The sequence below is a fragment of the Haemorhous mexicanus genome, chromosome 1 (assembly GCF_027477595.1).
Source record: "Haemorhous mexicanus isolate bHaeMex1 chromosome 1, bHaeMex1.pri, whole genome shotgun sequence".
NCBI lineage: Eukaryota > Metazoa > Chordata > Aves > Passeriformes > Fringillidae > Haemorhous > Haemorhous mexicanus.
The window spans coordinates 110,374,089-110,391,615 of record NC_082341.1 but is presented as its reverse complement, the minus strand read 5'-3'; the positions used below and the strand labels follow the sequence as shown (position 1 = coordinate 110,391,615).

The 17,527-nt window shown below is 36.9% G+C and overlaps 1 protein-coding gene across 1 annotated transcript in view; it reads right to left on the bottom strand.

The window, feature by feature from the left end:
* Window positions 1-385: 385 nt before the first annotated feature.
* YES1 (YES proto-oncogene 1, Src family tyrosine kinase) overlaps window positions 386-17,527 on the bottom strand; it is a 50,629-nt gene continuing 33,487 nt past the window's right edge. The window contains exons 2-12 of the mRNA XM_059858924.1: window positions 17,342-17,527; window positions 13,108-13,207; window positions 12,427-12,525; window positions 9,359-9,462; window positions 9,020-9,169; window positions 8,641-8,796; window positions 8,187-8,366; window positions 5,911-5,987; window positions 5,431-5,584; window positions 4,758-4,889; window positions 386-3,977 (exon numbers count right to left, since the gene is read on the bottom strand). The exon at window positions 17,342-17,527 is cut by the window's right edge and continues 90 nt beyond it. Of these exons, the coding sequence (XP_059714907.1) occupies window positions 3,769-3,977; window positions 4,758-4,889; window positions 5,431-5,584; window positions 5,911-5,987; window positions 8,187-8,366; window positions 8,641-8,796; window positions 9,020-9,169; window positions 9,359-9,462; window positions 12,427-12,525; window positions 13,108-13,207; window positions 17,342-17,527 (1,547 nt within the window). The 3' untranslated portion in view covers window positions 386-3,768. The remainder of the gene's footprint in view (window positions 3,978-4,757; window positions 4,890-5,430; window positions 5,585-5,910; window positions 5,988-8,186; window positions 8,367-8,640; window positions 8,797-9,019; window positions 9,170-9,358; window positions 9,463-12,426; window positions 12,526-13,107; window positions 13,208-17,341) is intronic.

Sequence of the window (17,527 nt, the reverse complement as noted above, 5' to 3'; positions counted from 1 at the left end):
AGTGCCTGGAAGGTCAAATGCAGTTTTGTTCCTGTACTACAGTGAGGCTGAAGTGGGAGCAATGTGTGTGTCTATGAAGGAACCTGCACTTTCAGACATTTGCACAGAGCCCAAATACCTACTGCACAAGGCAATAGTTATTGGGTGAATCACAGTTCCGGACTGAGGCACTTATCCACCCAGATCTGCTTCTGGTGCCCAGATCAATTGTTCCAATCTAGCCCTAAATTCCTTAAGCCAGGTGTGAGGATTTGAGTCTCCTGCTTGCAATGTACTGCTTAGCTTATGTTGAGTGCTCCTGTGGTTTAAACCCAAAGTGACTGCGTAGCTCTAAGCAAAGTCGTGTCGGGGGAATGTTGCCACAAATACAGACATCTACAGCATCTCCACGGAAAACTTAAAAACTGAGAAGTTTATTGAACAGTTGAAAATAAATAACAAAAGTGGGGGTTCATTAAGTTTACTTCTTTATACTCATTTATACTCACTCCAGCTGCAGAAAATGTGGTTTAGAATAAACATTAGTATTGTAGATGAGTGTGGGTAAGACAGCATTCTGCCTTGTTTCTGCCCATCAGCCAACTCTAGGAGTCTTTCTTTAAACAAAAAAAAAAATCCCCAACCAACCAAAATAACCCAGCAAACCCAACAAAAACCCCTCCAATCCTTTCCAAGGCTACTTTTCAGTTGTAAGGGCTACTCACAAGCCTAGTGAAATGACAATTCAGTGGTTGCAAGGATAAGAACACATAAGGTTCTTTTCATAACATTTTATGCTGAAGTAGGAATGTACTTTACCTAAATAGTAGGATCAAACACATGTTTATGTTTGGAAGTTTACTCAAAAATACTATGAAAATATTCTTAAAATACTACAGCTTGAAACAATGCATGACAGAAACTGTCTGCAGGCCTAGCATGCAGAACGGGAATCACAAGGTTTGGATGGACAACAGGGAGGAGTACAGATTAGCAGAAATTACATGATTATTCTCATTAAAAATAGTAAAACATTAATTACATTACAGGAAATACTAAAAATACAGTAAACTTTGCAGTTTGTAGGTTCTGTAAGAAGAATGGTTTTAGTGCTGTGTTAGTTATTATTGAAACTCAAACAGTCCTAGCTCCTTGACCTACAGTGGCACTGTATATACATGCCAGGATCTGCACTTTGAGTCGTACTGGTCATTGAGACAGGTAACATTCAATGAGGTTGAGATGAAACATTGGCTATCACAAGAACAAATGTATAAAATTCCCTGAAAAATTAGACAGAAGTGAACAGTGGCTGTTTATCCCAGAGAAAGCAAGAGGGAGGATATGTGCTTGCCTTACAGCATGACAGTGACTGCCAGCTGAGAGTTTAAGTTGGACTTGCTCTCACAAGAATCCCAAGTCCATCTGTCTGTCCACCAGAGGGGCTTGTTTTATGCCCAGGCAGAATTGTTCTAACCCATTCCTGCCAAGGACCTGTGAACTGGTCTAGAAAATGTCTGTTTGAACAGCAATAATGCACAATGAGCTCACAATCCTGCATGGAAGTACAATTTACAGAGGATAAAAAAGAATGTCATGAATGTTTTATTCCCGTCCTTCTCCCCTCAATGTGAAGGCTACTCTGCTTTTGTCCCCCTCCCACCTTCTCCCCCCCACCTCAAATAAGCAGATGCAATCAAGGTGAAATTTATTTGGAACCAATTCTGCAAAACAGTTCAACAATGCCATACTTTATAAAAATACTTAGTTACATAATTAAACTTATTACTATTTATATAAAAAGTGTGAATGTGAATTTTAAACTCTGTTAGGGTAAGAACCACATCAAGGTCTTCAGGTGAAACAAATAAATTTTCATAAACATACAAACTCTTTTGGAGAAGTTTTATAATACACAACCATTTACAATGAACACGTTCATTAAGTTAGTGTTTTATTCCTTTACTATACAAGTGTTATTACAATGAACTGTTCCATTCAGTAATTAAAAATCCATACAATGCCAGTGTCATTTTTGGCATTTTTTGTTATGACTGTATTAATACATAAACTCATATGATTGTGTTATTTTAAAATATTTAGAAAAATTAAAATTTCATAATCTTTTTTGGGTTTTTTGAGTATTTTGCGTATGTGTTTTTTTGTTTTGTTTTTGTTTTTCTTACAGAAAGCCCTTTTAAAATTTGATAACCACAGAAGTACAGTTGATGAGCAATGATGAGGGAAAATGAAAAATGATGGCACTGTTCCTACACAGATCTGTTTGGTAGTTGGATTCAATGTAGTGTAAACCCATGAATGTTAAGTTTAGTACCAGAACTATATTACCAGCTCTTCTGAATTCATTTGTTGGATAGCTTTACAATGATAATATGAATTCCAAGCCAGTAACTAAGTAAGAGTGTTTCAAAATTAAAGTATATAAGCTTGATCAGAAATTCAAGAACCTCATGCAAATTGTTGAGTAAAAGACATGACGTTATTGCTTGATATGTCAGTAGCCAAAGAAAATAAATCTAGATGTAGTGTCAGCTGGGCTGAATACCAGCAAATTTCATTACTTGGACAATATTAAATATATTTTATCCCTTTACTTTTTAAACTTTCACATTTCTTTCACTTATTTTTAGTTAAATAATTCTGTAGGAAGGGCAGAAGTGGGAAGAGCAAATGTGTGTGTGTCTTAATAGCCAAGAAAAGCAAAAGTGCAATCAAATCCCTGAACTAGTGACAGATAGCACTTGTGGCACCCACCCTCGTTACCACTTACAAGCCACATACAACAGTACCAAACCTGTCTCTGAAAAAGGACTAAAAGGTGGCCAATTACCAGCTTCAGTCTTGCTTTCCTGGTGAACTTTGTGACTTTGTTCAGGCAGTCTTCCCATACAAAAGCTCGCTGTTCCACTGGAGCTTAAAAGATTAAAGGCTTTCCCCCCATGATTGTATTACATAGCTTCAAGTTCAAATATCATCATACTTTATCAACACAATTTTATAAAATATTACCTCATTTTCTAGTTACCTTCATTATTCTTAATTAGCTATGCAGAAAGAAAAAAGGAAAAATCTCTCATGCTACTTTCCAGTTATATTAACACAAGTATTAACACAGTGCATTATGCTCTCTAATCTCACTATTGAGGTCTACCATTTATATCAAGTTTTTCATTCACTGTTCCAATTTCTCTTTTTACCTGCCTACCCTAATTAAGTCCATGAAAGTGGAAGCTTAAAGACTGAGACTATAAATCAAATACAGTTGTACCATCTTTTGTTTTGCGGGGGTGGGGGCACACACATGTAGTTCTAAACATAGGGAGTTTTACTGAACTGCAATAGAATTGCTTGGTCCCACAAAGTTCTTCTGCTTTAAAAAGGCCTTACCCCAAGATCACTTATTCCAAACTATTCCCTCAAGAGTATAATGATTAGCAAATACTGGGAGAATAAAGGATTTGAAACATTGGTTTTTCTGCTATTGTTCACACCAACACTCATTTTTTCTGCCCCGTATTTTCAGTAAGCTTCCTTTGGACCCTGAAAATAAGTTGGGAAAGAGGAAAAAATAAAAAATATGTCATTGGTAAATCAGAGTATAACACTTTAAAAGTGGTTTTGTGCAACTGCATTATGAAATTCCAGTTTGCCATTAAGAGCATGCAAAGTAGCGAAGATTTTCTTTCCTGTGATTCCTTGGAGACTTCAGGAATTCTTTGCAAGTCTTTTACATTTGGCAGATTTGTGCATGTTATATAGACTGTTGGCTTATAAATTGTCTCCAGGCTGGTACTGTGGTTCTGTAGCAGTAAAGTAGTCCTCCAAGAAAGACTGTATATACTCAAATGTTGGTCTCTCATCAGGTTCCTTCTTCCAACACAGTTTCATTAACTCGTGGAGAGACTCTGGGCAGCCTTGAGGACAAGGCATCCTATACCCACGTTCCACTTGTTCCAGAACTTCTCGATTCACCATTCCTAAAAGGAAAGCATATTAGCTCTGAATGACATTATGCAAAGAACAGTTTCCCAAAGTTTTTCAAGAACCTCTGCAGCTGCAAAGCATGTTGCTCTACCAGAACAGAACCTTTAATGAACACACTTTATAGTGAATGAATTTTTTACATGTGCATTAAATAAATTTTCTGAAAATTATTCCAGTACACTGGTAGCTCCTCAACACATAGTACTTTTCCCTTTCTCCCTTTCCCATTGCCTTGGACCTGTCCTTTCAGAGAGGAGAATCAAGCCCAAATAGCTTCTCCCTGCATAGGTTCCATTCAAGGACAACTTAATTTGAAATCAGGCCAAGAAAAAGGCTTTAAATATCCCTAACAGAACTGCCTTACAGAACTGCCCTACAGCCAGATCCAGCAAAATATCTGCTGAAAAATGTTTAGTTTCAAAATCTGGTTTAGCAGGTTCAGTGTAGTGACGCTCTCTGTAGTCTGGGAAAATGTCAAAGGTAGAACTATCAGGAACAGATAGACAGAAAACATAAGGATACCCACTAATTTGAAATAAACTGTCAGTCACATTTAGAAGTGCTATTATCTTAAAACATTTTAAAATATGCAAGATTTAATCCGAACATAAACCAAAGTATCTTAGCGAACAAAGGAACCAGTAAGGTCTGACTAAGTTTTTGTTTCTGCTTGTCAACTCTGGGCTCTGAATGAAGGGAAAAAGTACAAAAGGTAAGTTCAGAGGCAGAGAATACAACAAAGAAAAGAATAATGTATTAAATCTTCCTGTTACCTGGATATGGCACTCTCCCCTTAGTTACCAGCTCTGTCAGTAAAATTCCAAATGACCACACGTCCGACTTGATTGTAAACCGACCATACAATGCTGCTTCTGGAGCGGTCCATTTAATTGGAAATTTAGCTCCTACAAACATTAGAAAGACAGATGCTCAATTTTCCCTTGCTAATCCACAATTTGCTTACACTTCAAAATATTTTGAAAAGAATAATACACTAAAAATATTTTTGTACTTTGCTTTATTGATAAAATTCAAGGAGGAATAGTATTTTAATATTTCTCACACTAGGACAGCTACTACTGGCTACAATATCTGGAAGCACTAAAGACATCTGAGAGCCTTACTTAAATATGTTTTAAAAAGTGAACCTGATGAACAACTTCTCTGGAATCTCATCTCTCTTCAAACTGTAGCATGTTTTAACCCCCAAAAATAATTAAAAGTGTTTTTTGAAAACACAAACAAACTGCCACATAACTTGGAACAGAGGAAGCTTACTAGGATTACACTCAGGCGAGGGGCTCACCTAAACAGAACTGTGAAAGCACACTTCCATGCAGGATCTTTATTCATGAACACAGAATACACAGGCATGTTCTGCTAAATATAATAGTTCTAAGCAATTGAAAGGCAACTGGTCTTATTAAATAAATTAACTGGCCTTACCTTGTCTTGCAGTGTACTCATTGTCCTCTATTAACCTTGCTAAACCAAAATCTGCTATTTTACACACAAGATTGTCTCCTACAAGAATGTTAGCTGCCCGGAGGTCCCTGTGGATGTAGTTCATTCTTTCAATGTAAGCCATGCCATCTGCAATCTTAAAAATAAAAGTGTTATAAAAGGTTGTTTTTCATGGCTATATACATTTCTCCCAAGCATTAAGCTGCACCCCCTTATTTTAGCTCCATTCCCATTGTATAAGTATATGAATTATAGCATAGCAACCAAGAGCTTGGCATTGATTAGTGTGTCCGGCTATGCAGTATCTGCTGATTGCAAACCAGACTGTTTCCGTTCTGACAAATCACAAACCCACAACAGAAGGCGCACACAACAGCCGGAGCATTTGATATTTATGTTTAGTTGATACATGATACCTCTTCTCTAGGCACAAAATACAAGTTTTGTAAGTTTTTTTGGTACCTGAGCAGCCATGTCGACGAGCTGTGGGAGTTTTAAGTATTTCCCTTCCCCTTCTTTAAGGAAGTCTAGCAAGCTGCCTGTAAAACATAACACATTTTTGGGGGAAAAAAAGACAAAAAAACAAAAACATTAACTTGATCTGAAAACACAAATGAGATTTTCTTCTTACACATTATGATTGACACATTTATCTCATGAAATCTGTATTTGAAAATCCATCATTTACTAGAATATGTGACCTAGTGATCATACCCATAGTTACCTCTACACTCATAACTAGTTAGTGCAATTCTATCCAAGTGGTTTGGAATCCACTTCAATAATGCAAATAACTAAACAATAACAAAACAGACTGCTGTTTCTGGCAATACCATGTAATTTTTCCAGTGTTGTTGGTATCAGTGCTCCTCCTAGCCAGACTTTCTTCTGCTGCGAGATTTATAATTGCAGAAAAAAAAACAACTCTATCCCTGATACGTATTTTCCTGCCAGCCCAAAGCATACATTAGAGAAATTATTCTGAAATTGTTGCTTTTTCCTTCTTACAGGGAAAACCATCTTCCATTCTTTACAATACCTTATTTTCTCCAGTTTATATAATGCAATTGTACCCACAACATTACACGAGCAGTATCTGAAATCAGTTCCAAGGACCAAGACTGCAACCTCTACTTGTGCAGCAAAGCTTTGTCCCTACATAACAGTTTTTACAGGTGGCATTATGTCACTTGAGATAAGAATAGGACCTCTTTCCTAAGAAACTGGTAAAGATTTGTAACTAATCACTCTTGTCACTGTCCAAATTACAGTAACAAAATTACAAGTGTGGCCAAGGTGAGGAAAGAAACTACTTGACTGCATATCCTGAAGTGGATTCAGAGCTGCTCATAGCAGTAACTCTGAATTAGATTTCTCCAACATAAATTTAGTGACTTGCTGTATTTTTGCACAGTGAAAGTTAAAATGTGTCAGGCCAGACCCACACTGCTGCTGCTGTTTGCTGTGTGTGTTTGCACAGACTTTTTCTGACCTTGGTTCATGAGATCAAAGGACTGAAGAGGAGCAAAGATTTCACACTGATCTCTAGTAACCTGTCCACACTGCAAAAAACAGTTGGACACTCTGCAGTTTGTACCTGCGTTTTTTCCTTGTGAAAGGGGAAATAAATTGTTCTAGTAGCGTAGAAAAAGGAAATTCTATAGGTTTTGTAAAATATGAGAATTTTGTCAAAGGAAAGCTATAAAGAGAAGCTTTCAACAGCATTTTGAATTCATAATTTAGAAAAAGTTACAATTCTTCTGCTTTTGCAAGGTAACCAGTTCTGGTAGTAAACGTTGCTTTTCTTTAGGCAGTTATAAATATTTTTTTCCTTACTGCCTTGCTGAAACCTGATTTCTGAACAATGAAAACTGACTTTGCAAGGCTGTCTAGTGTTATTTAGGAAAAAAATGCAGAAGGAAGTTTTTACATTTTCTGTTCATTTTTACCTTTTTGATCTTATACAACCCTTTAAAAACCCCATCCAAACAGGAAAAAAGTAAACCCATACATTTGTAGTGCAGTACTGAACACAACTAGCCACTCCCTTGCTTCTGTAGCTTATAAGGATAGCAAAATTTGTCTCTGACTTGAACAGAAGTCTGCATTTTATAAAAAATCGAATAATTGACTTGGAAATCTGCTGCTCCTTAACAGTCATATGCTTATGATGTTTATTTCTGCACTCTGCCTAAATCTTTAAATCTCTGTTTCATTAGCAGGGTGAGGGGGAAATGACAAAGAGCAAAGGAAGAAGGATCAAAGACTGAAAACAAGGGGATAAAGAAGGGAGTCTGGGAAAAAAACCACTCAACCTTTTTAAAATTTGCTATTACACTGCTGGGAAAGAAACACTAAAAAACCCAAAGCTCAACATGTTTTGCTGTTAGCATGACCTGTCTACAGGCAGGCATAATCTCATAATAATACTCCCAGCTACGCTGTTCCATTTAAATGTGATGGACAGTACACACTAAAAATGAGGAGAAAAAAAAAAACCCAGTCTTGTACTTAGAAGATTAGAAAGAGTGACACAGATGTGCAAAAGAATCATGTCTCTGCCCATAATCTAAATCAGGACTGCTCCAAGTAGGTCAAGCGTTGCTCATTTTAATTTAATCAAAATTAACACTTATACTCCAGTTAGCTTATACGTAACATTAATTAAACATTTGATTTGTTGCTGAGGTCTTAAATAACCTTTTAAATGCAGTATTTCTAACTATTCTGTCCCTCACCTTTTGTCATGAATTCGGTGACGATGTAGATTGGTTCCTCAGAAACGACTGCGTACAGCGGCACAAGCTTGTCATGTCGTAGCTTCTTCATGATCTGAGCCTCCTGCAGGAAAGCTTCTGGCATCATTGTACCAGGTTTTAGTGTCTTGATTGCTACTTTTGTGGTTCCATTCCACGTTCCTAGAGAAACAGATTAGGTTTTATTCCCCACTGTAATACTGAAGAGATTTTCCGCTGAAATTTTTTTTTTGCTTCTGTTTTCTTAGCTAACAGAATAATCATAAACAAGAACTATATTGAATATTAATTTTACCATTACATGCATGTTCATAACTGGTATTTTTTCCCTTCATTTCTCTATGATATTATCTTTTCAGATCCCAATCCTGATTTACTTTAAATACTATTAAAACATTCACAGGAACAACTGAAATGTGTCACATTAAGCTCTTACCCATCCACACTTCACCAAAACATCCTTGGCCCAACTTAACTTCCAGCCTCAAAGATTCTCTAGGAATTTCCCAAGCATCTTTTGCTAGTCCCTGTGTCTGTGGTTTCACAGTGGGACACACAGTTGTTAGCTTATGACACAGCCCATCAGCATGTTCTGGAAAACAGAAAAAATAGTCAATAGCTTCACAGTTAAGCAAGGGTAAGACTGCAACAAAAGTAACATCTTAATGTTGATAAAAAACAATTAGTGCATTTACTTTTTGTTGAAATCAGAAAGAAATTTTATAGTTGTGAATTTTAAGAATAAGCTAGGGATGCAGTCATTCTTCCTTACAGTAGGCATAGGGTAACATTGGGACACTGGAACTTGGGCTTACCTCTGTAGTGTTTCACCAGCTTCTGTAGAGATTCAAATTGTGCTCTGGTTGTGATATAGTATCCACCATTGTCAAGTTTCCTGATTTTGTAGTGTTTTACATTATCACCTCTGACCTCATCCCAGTCACGTATAGAAAGGGAATAAGCACCTAGGAAAAAAGTCACATCTGGTTCTTCACCAAAATATAAAAAGGTATTTAACGTATCTCCCCAAGTGTCATGGCACACATACATGGTGTACACATTCATGTGTATCATGGGACAGGCATGAAAATGTTCACCTTGGTGTTGGGGAGAGCAGGGAATGGGAGAGAGAAGAGATACAGACACATACATACCTTTAGTGGTTTCACTCTCTCTTACTAAGAAAATACCACGCTGGTTTCCAGGATTTAAAAGTAGCCTTTCTGCATCCTTCCTGCCCATCTTACCAAAATACCACCTAAAAAATTTAAAAGGAAATGTGTAAGTAAAAGCTTCCTATGCTTCGGTACTCATATAAGCAAAAGATTTAGAAATCTCAAGCACTGACTGGACTAACTAATATTCCAAAACAGTTGCTGGGCTACAAGCATCCCAAAGCAGATAAAGATCAACAAAATCAATGACATCCACACAGACAAAAGATTAAGATGACCTATTTCTGTATGACTCTCATTTCTGTTATTTACAAAATACATGCAAAGAGGCCTGTATCTGCAAACACTATGGTTTTCTGCTGGTTTAACAACAGACATCAACTGTTCTTAACATTGAAAGGAACACCCTCCTCAGGCTAAGTTTTCAGGCCAAGATGAATCACATGGCACACTTTGGTAGCACATTCAAAACTGCAGCAGCTGAAATACCTTCTTTAATAAGTTTTGGCTTTATGTTAGAAAACAATATTTAATGCAAAGTGAGTGTGCATAAATATCATTGGATGACAGGTTCATTCAGGTTGGAAGGACCCCTGGAGTTCCCTGGTCCAGCCTCCTGCTGCAGGCAGGGTCAGCAGTGACATCACACGTAGTTGCTCAGGATGTAGTCCACTTCAGGCTTGAAAACCCTGAAGGACAGATCACCAGCCTGGGCAACCCGTATCCCTTTGTGGCCATTCTCAGGATAAAAATGTTTCTTATATTCAGCTGGAAACTCTCCTGTTTCAATTTCTGTTGCCTCCCATCTTTCTCTGCCTCAGCAGAGAGAGCCCTTTTTTCTATTGATCATTTAGGAACAACCCTATGGTAGGTGTCATATACTTCTTTGTGAGTAACATTTCTAATTATTCTGATACCAAAAAGAACACAGATGTTTTAGAAGGCCTGCATTTTTCCTTGCCTTCAGCTCTTTCACATAAGGAGTTTTTTCTTCTATACTCCCACAGTGTGCCCATCCTGATGAACATCCTGCACACATTGCTGTCCTGAGCCAGTGATAATTTTAAGGTCCATCTTCATATGAATCCCCAGACTTTGGAATAAGATTTATTTCTAACTATATCTTGTTTTTATTAAATGCCTCAGAAGTTACAAAGTGATGGAAAGTGTAAATTTCACACATTTTTGTCTGTCACTATCTTATCGTCAAGCTAATTTGGCTTCATGAGTGATGGGAAAAGTAGTACTGGAAACTGCTGCAAAACAATGGCTTTGTGGGTGAAACATTTTCTGGGGAAAAAATGTAGATAAAGAGGGATCACTTTGGCCATGAAAAGAATGGCCTGTGCAATCACATGGGAATTCGAAACTTATTCTTACATTTTGTTGTACTTGCAGTTTGAGTGTTGAAGGAGATGTGCAAAGCTAGAAATGGATAGGAGAGTATATGCACTGGAGACAATTTGGATGTAACCTAAAATCTTACAGAAGCAAACTTTAACCTAGTTCAAGACTTCACATGAAAATGCCTTTTCCCCAGACTACAACAATTTACAGACTATATTGTAAAGTGCTGTTTCATTTCACTACCTATAAAAATTGCTTTCTCTTTTAGAGACAATTAAACATTTATATTATGGTGTCATTAAAAAAAGCACACAAATAATATGGATCCTGTCAAAAGCAGTTTCTGCTAAAAATGCCTCCAGGCTTAGAAAAGACCACAGACAAACTCTTAGCAGCTTGGGGCTCTGTATGGCATTTGCACTTGTATTTCTAATTGCAGTCACTACACAAAATCTACAAACTCTATCAAAGCACAGGGCTAACAAACTCTAAAGCAAATGAACTGTATTCCTAATGCTGTGGGGATATTTCATAAAATTAGCACTGTTTTTAAAAAATAAGCAGTTTTTAGAAAGTTCCTCATTTCATCACCCTTTACTCTCACCTCTAGTCATCACATAACATGACAAGTCCCACCATTTTGTTCTGGCTAGTGTTTAAGAGCTATGCTTTCTTTGTAAAGGGCTACCATTTCCATTTTACCACCACTGCAGTTGTAATGGCCTAAGCTTTTATTGCATAGTTTAAAAAAAGAAATGTTTGACTTTTTTTCCCCAAAAATAAACAAAAGTTAATAATTTTAAAACCAGATGAAACTCAAAATAACAGAGTGTCTTTGATGCTATCATTTTTTTAATAGCACAGAGTCAAGTGAGAGCAGCAGCAGCAACATGCTAAAGTCTCAGCTTGAAATTGAGCAAACATCTTGAAAATCAGGCACTTTTCCCAGACATGCAGTAGCAAACAGAGAAGTGCACAGATCACATATCAGTGAACTGCTGATTGGCAGTATCACTGAAACAAGAGCTATGCAACTTTATATTTCTAGTACAACAAATATAATCCCCTGCAACAAGGGTAAAACTCTACTAAAACTCTACTCCAACCTATGGGATCCACAGTAATTTTATGTGATTGTCTAACCACTCCAGGATGTTAGTAAATGAATGTATGAAGCACTGGTACACAAAGCAGAATAATTTTCCAAATTCACAGCAGTCCTTAGCAGTTTTGTCACCAAAAAGTTAACACAGATTAACAGATTAACAATAATTGTGCGCACATGCTTTTTTAGAATGTAAGGTTAAGGTAATACCAAGTATATAGCTGATCTTGACTCAGGGTTTGGCAAGCAAAAATAGGAATAAAACCCTAGAATTGATGGTGTGTGAATTCTTTAGTTAAAACCCATAAATTTTTGCTTTATATGATACACAACGCATACTCTCCAATTTTAATAATTACTGAATTCTCCCATCCTTTCTCCTTTAGCCCTGCATGTAGCAAGCTGTCAGAAAACATCTGCATGAGTGTCCACCCCGTGCTTACTAATATTGAAACCTCTGACATAATCCAAGCAGCACTGCTTTCATTAATAGTATTCTCCTACTTTACCCTTAAATGTTACATATAAGGACTTTAAAAACCAGTATCACCACAGGGTAAGAAGTGTATAAAATTGACAGGATACAGTGTCTTACTCTTCAGCTTGAATGGAGTCTGCAGGAGCTACATAATTGCTTGGGATGTAGCCTGTCTTTCCCGTAGCAATGGATCTTGCTTCCCACCAGTCTCCTTCCCTGCAATGAAACATCATTACCTCTTCCACATACAAACACAACACATAACATTAGCACCCGTAAGGTACTCACATATGAAAGGCAGGTAAATTTAGGTAAGATGTTATTTTGATTATGAGGGCATCTCAAATAATAGTTTGTGCTGTACCTACTACACCCATTTGGTGTTGTGAGCAACACAAATGCCTCTTAGTGGAATTTGGCTCTCCAGAGCAGAGAGTAACTCCAGGTGCAGAGTCTGGGATGGAGCAGTACCTGTCCCCACCTCTGCTGCCCCAAGGGGGTAACTGTGCCTTGCTGGAGCAGGGAGGGGAAGGAAGTCACCCAATCGAGAAAAGGCTTAGGGCTACCACAGTTGCTATAGTTCTACATCTGCACCCAAACCCTGATCTCAACCTGAAAAGTTATTGTATTAGCAGTATTATATATTTTAACCCCATGCTTGTTGAATATTGAATGCATTAAAAAAAAAAAAAGAAAATCAATTACCCTTCACTGAAATAGGATACAAGGATTTCCAAAAGAACTAAGGATCTAATTATTTCAAACAACCCAGTGAGGTCTGTGAATGAGAACACTTACGTGTTATTTATTATCTGGAACCGTTCACCTTTCTTAAATGAAAGGTCATCTGTAGTTCTAGCTTCATAATCATATAAGGCCACAAATACAGTAACACCACCTTAGGAAAAAGAAAAAAAAATCCCATATGATGTAGCAGAAATGTTGCAACACTTGATTTAAGGACTTGTTCATGAAACAATAAATCAGTTTTGATTTGGAAGCAACTAAACACTCTGGGTTGCATCTCATTTTGGAAGACAGATCAATAACCTGCTAATTTCTTAGGACAGAGCTATGCCTATAAACAGACATTCTGAAAATATGCTTCCACACCACAAAAGGCCACTAGACACATCACTGGAACCACATTAATAATTACAGCACTTATATACAGAAACCTGCATGACGCATCACCAGTAAAAAAACCCAAACCCATAGTTTCTTTATTAAGCTTGCTTCTTGTTAAGAAATGCAGTTCTGGAAGAACCTACACCACCACAACAGTGAACCATCAGACACTAATTTTCACAGAAGTGAAAGTTCCTGCTGCACTTAGCTATAAATAACTGATGCATTCCCAACTTTTTGAGTTTACACAAAACCTACCCAAGGAACTGAACCAGAAATTAAAGTATTCTCTTGGGGACAAAGACATTCCTCTGCTTTAGCACTGATTATGTTTTTGATGCCACCAAGTCTCCCCAGCCGTGAAGCAGACCCTTGCTGAGGATGATCCATCAGTGCATTACTCCAGAGAACAAGGACCAAGACAGGTCACATGAGGAACAGCTGCACTCCACCAACACTAAGGAATCTGCTTTCCCATCCCACTGCTGGTATAGCGCATGCTGCTGAACATGTCCCCCAAATAAGACAGATGTAAGAGAGGTGGATGGTAGGAAGGCTTCTACACTTACCAGCATAAAACATTTTTCTATACTTCAAAGAACTAATCTATAAAACTGGGAAGACGGAGATGAGGAAGAGAGAAAGGAGAAAAGGCTGTTTGAGATGTACATGCTATTAGCAAAAATAAAGAGCTGTGTACCATAACCATGAGAAAGTTAAAACAGAAAATCACAAACAGACAAATCAGAAAGACTTTTTAACCCCTAGAAATGCTATTTCTTTGTCTAATTAACATTTAGGAAGCCTAATAACAATAGTCCAACCAATAACATATTTTTAAATGTATAATACTACGTCTCTAATATGCACATGTACATATCAGGATATACATGAAAGTCCACCAAGAGAAACATATTGCATCTAATTTAGGTCTTAAAATTAGCATGATCGTGATCAGAAAGGAAGAACATATAATGCAATGGGGATAGTCTATATGCAATATTCTTTTTCAATATAGATTTTCTGACATAAGAGCTCCTAATCACCTAAACAGTTTGATTTGGAGTTTTCCTGTGGTTACAGTCTCTCAGCAGGCCTCAGCTGGAAATGAATTTATAGTTCCGCTAGGAAAAACAGAACAAAATCCCCACAGGAGGTTAGAGTAATTGAGGGGCTTTTTAAAAAAATGTGATTTATGAACTCAAAATGAATTAAAACATTTCTTAGAAGTTAGCAGCTCCTAATTCAAGTTAAAAATCAAAACAGTTCTACCAATTTTTCTCTTTATTACTACATTATTTTGATGACACAAACTGATAGGTAGAGCAAGAAAATAGTGAAGATACCAACTGTATTCACACAAACAGAAAGCAAATGTTATGGAAATAAACCATCCTCAGTAAGCTCTTTGGCAGATGGAAACAATCAATATGCTCAAGTCACAATATCACAAAAGCTTTTAGCTGCATATAAAGAAACTTGAAAAACTTCAGCTACCACAAAACCTCTTTTTAGTCTCAGTCACAGGTGTTATTTTTTAATAGCAAAAAATAATAAAATACTTGAAGTGAACAGCATCAGCACAGACTGATTTAAACAAAGATACTGTGAAATGATATTTCAAGTCTCTTGCAGCTGTTTTCTTTGTGAACCACTGTGAGATGATCTAGTTTAGTTGCTCAAACTATCTGTAGCCACAAAACTTCCCTTAAAATTTTCCTTTCATTAGGTCAGTATGCCATCCTCTAATCTATGACTGGCTTTGGAGAGAAGACTTCACCTTCTTGTTCAGCAAGGGGATTACAGAGCACTAGCATAGCTTCATGTAAGGCTAGAACAGTAGCCCATTTTTCTCTTCTGATTTTCAGCAATATTCTATGACTTCAAAATATCTGAAGACAGTGTGTAATACAGGAACAGTGTGACTAACTCAGATTTCGTCTTCTTTTTTGCTCTAGAGGAATAAAAGATGGCTCAACTTTTCAGCCTCACTACAGGCCATGATGACAACCATATCATCCTCTTGTCACTCATCACTGATCAACTGGATAAGTACTACTGACATTTACATCCTGTTTGACAAGCCCATTTATTCTCTGCTCTTGTGAAGCAAAGGGTGACAGAATGTGATCCAGTGTTTTATTGGTCACAAATAAAAAAGCTTACAGCAGATGAAGGCTGTCATCTCATTTGCTCACGAAACCACCCAATTTTGATTGATCTGAAAGGCAGTACTGAATGTACCAAATAATTCTTAGTGCAATTGTATGCATGTATGTATGTATGTATGTTTTTTTGTGGATGGGCTGGTTTTACAGAACAAAGAGGAATAATTTCATATGCAGTATCATTTTGCCTAATTGCAAAACAATGGGAGCATTCATACAAATCAGCCTGCCTGCTGATAACTGATTTCACGCTGATGAGATTATCAGACTCTTTTCATGAGAAATGTCTCTTGCTGACTCTGGTTCAAGATATAACATGCTTTGCAACCAGCAGGAACAGGAACAGGCAAGAGAACATCCCTTCTGGTCTCTGCAGCAAAAGATTTGTGGTACCCAGTGGGGGGGCTACATCCCTGATGCCTGGTTATGCCCAGGAGTGCCTGCATGCACTGCTGGGGATTCCTACAAGACCAAAAAACCAGATCTAGTAAGAAGAAATATTCCAAGGTTCTTGGGGGAGTTGAAATACAATAAACTTTCCTCAGCAGAGCTAATGAAAATAAATAAATGCTGCCCTTATTTAATTTCTGCATATGTTCATCCAAAAGAGGGATTCAGAGTTGACTCATAAATGATAAAGGCTAGATGTTCATTTTAATTATTTGGTTTTTAATGTACTCCCAAGAGAAGGACCATGACATGATCATTACCTGACAATTCGTACTTGGTTTCCTGAACTGCTTAATGCCAAGGTCAGAATGTGTTTTCAAGGATCTCAGATTTCTTGTATTTTTAAAAGACTTTAAATGCAAACACTTCAGCACTGTAATTGTGCCAACATTAGAACTTTGTGGGAAAACTAGAAATAGACTATTAAGGAATTATTTACTCTGTTTTCTGAAGTGTCTGTACAGAGCTTCTAAAATAAATTAGTTTGTCTTTTTAGTGCCTCTCAAAAAAAAGAATAAATCACAGCTTCCTCTCAAAAATATCTGACAAAATGATGAAATTAGTTACATGGACAAAATCAGTATTTTTTTTCAAGTTTTAAGATTTTAATATTAAGGTAGGTTTATAACATCAAATGCACATGTTGCTTTAAAATGCTGTATCTTCTATACCTCAGCCAAAAAGGACTCTGTGTGCTGCAAATTCTATCTTTACAATTTCCATTCTGGTTTTCATATGACCAATAAAAATGGGAATTCTACTCTTTCATTTCACACAATTATTCCCACAGTAAAGTACATAGAATATAATGCAAATCCTGTTAAGCTTTATAAATTCATTCAATGTTGTATTAATGTAATTTAAAAGTAATCAGACTTAAAACCAGTTTAAAAAATCAATTTCCTGAATCTGGAGTGTTTTTTTATTTTTTACATCTCTCCAAGTTTAAAGCCATTATCACATACACATCCTTTCAAGAGCTTACAACTTCTAATTTAATTTTATCAACTATTCCCATTATTGTCTTTAGTAACTTAAATTTCTCTGTGCTGTGATCCTAATTGTCTCCACAAAAAAAAAAAGCCTAAACACCCAACCTTCATGCCCCAGTCACTAGTGAATACAGGCTGAATTATTACACGAGCAGTAAAGATACTGAAAATCAGGAATCTCTAAAAGGCAATTTATTTTAAATTTGCAATTTATTTCTGCGTGGCAAGGTGTCATAGTATTTTTTTGTGGCTATAATACTAAATAATAATAGCATCATTTTATGTAACACTCACCTGTTAGAGTACTAGGATATGTACTTGGCACAGCTGAAAATGAAGATGATGCTCCTCCAAAGGGTGTCATTCCTGAAGGCCCTCCAAAAGGAGTCATGGAATGACTATTAAAATTAACTGCTGATGATCCCTTTATTGATGGTGACTGTGTTGCTTGGCTGGAATCTGATCCATAATGACTGACAT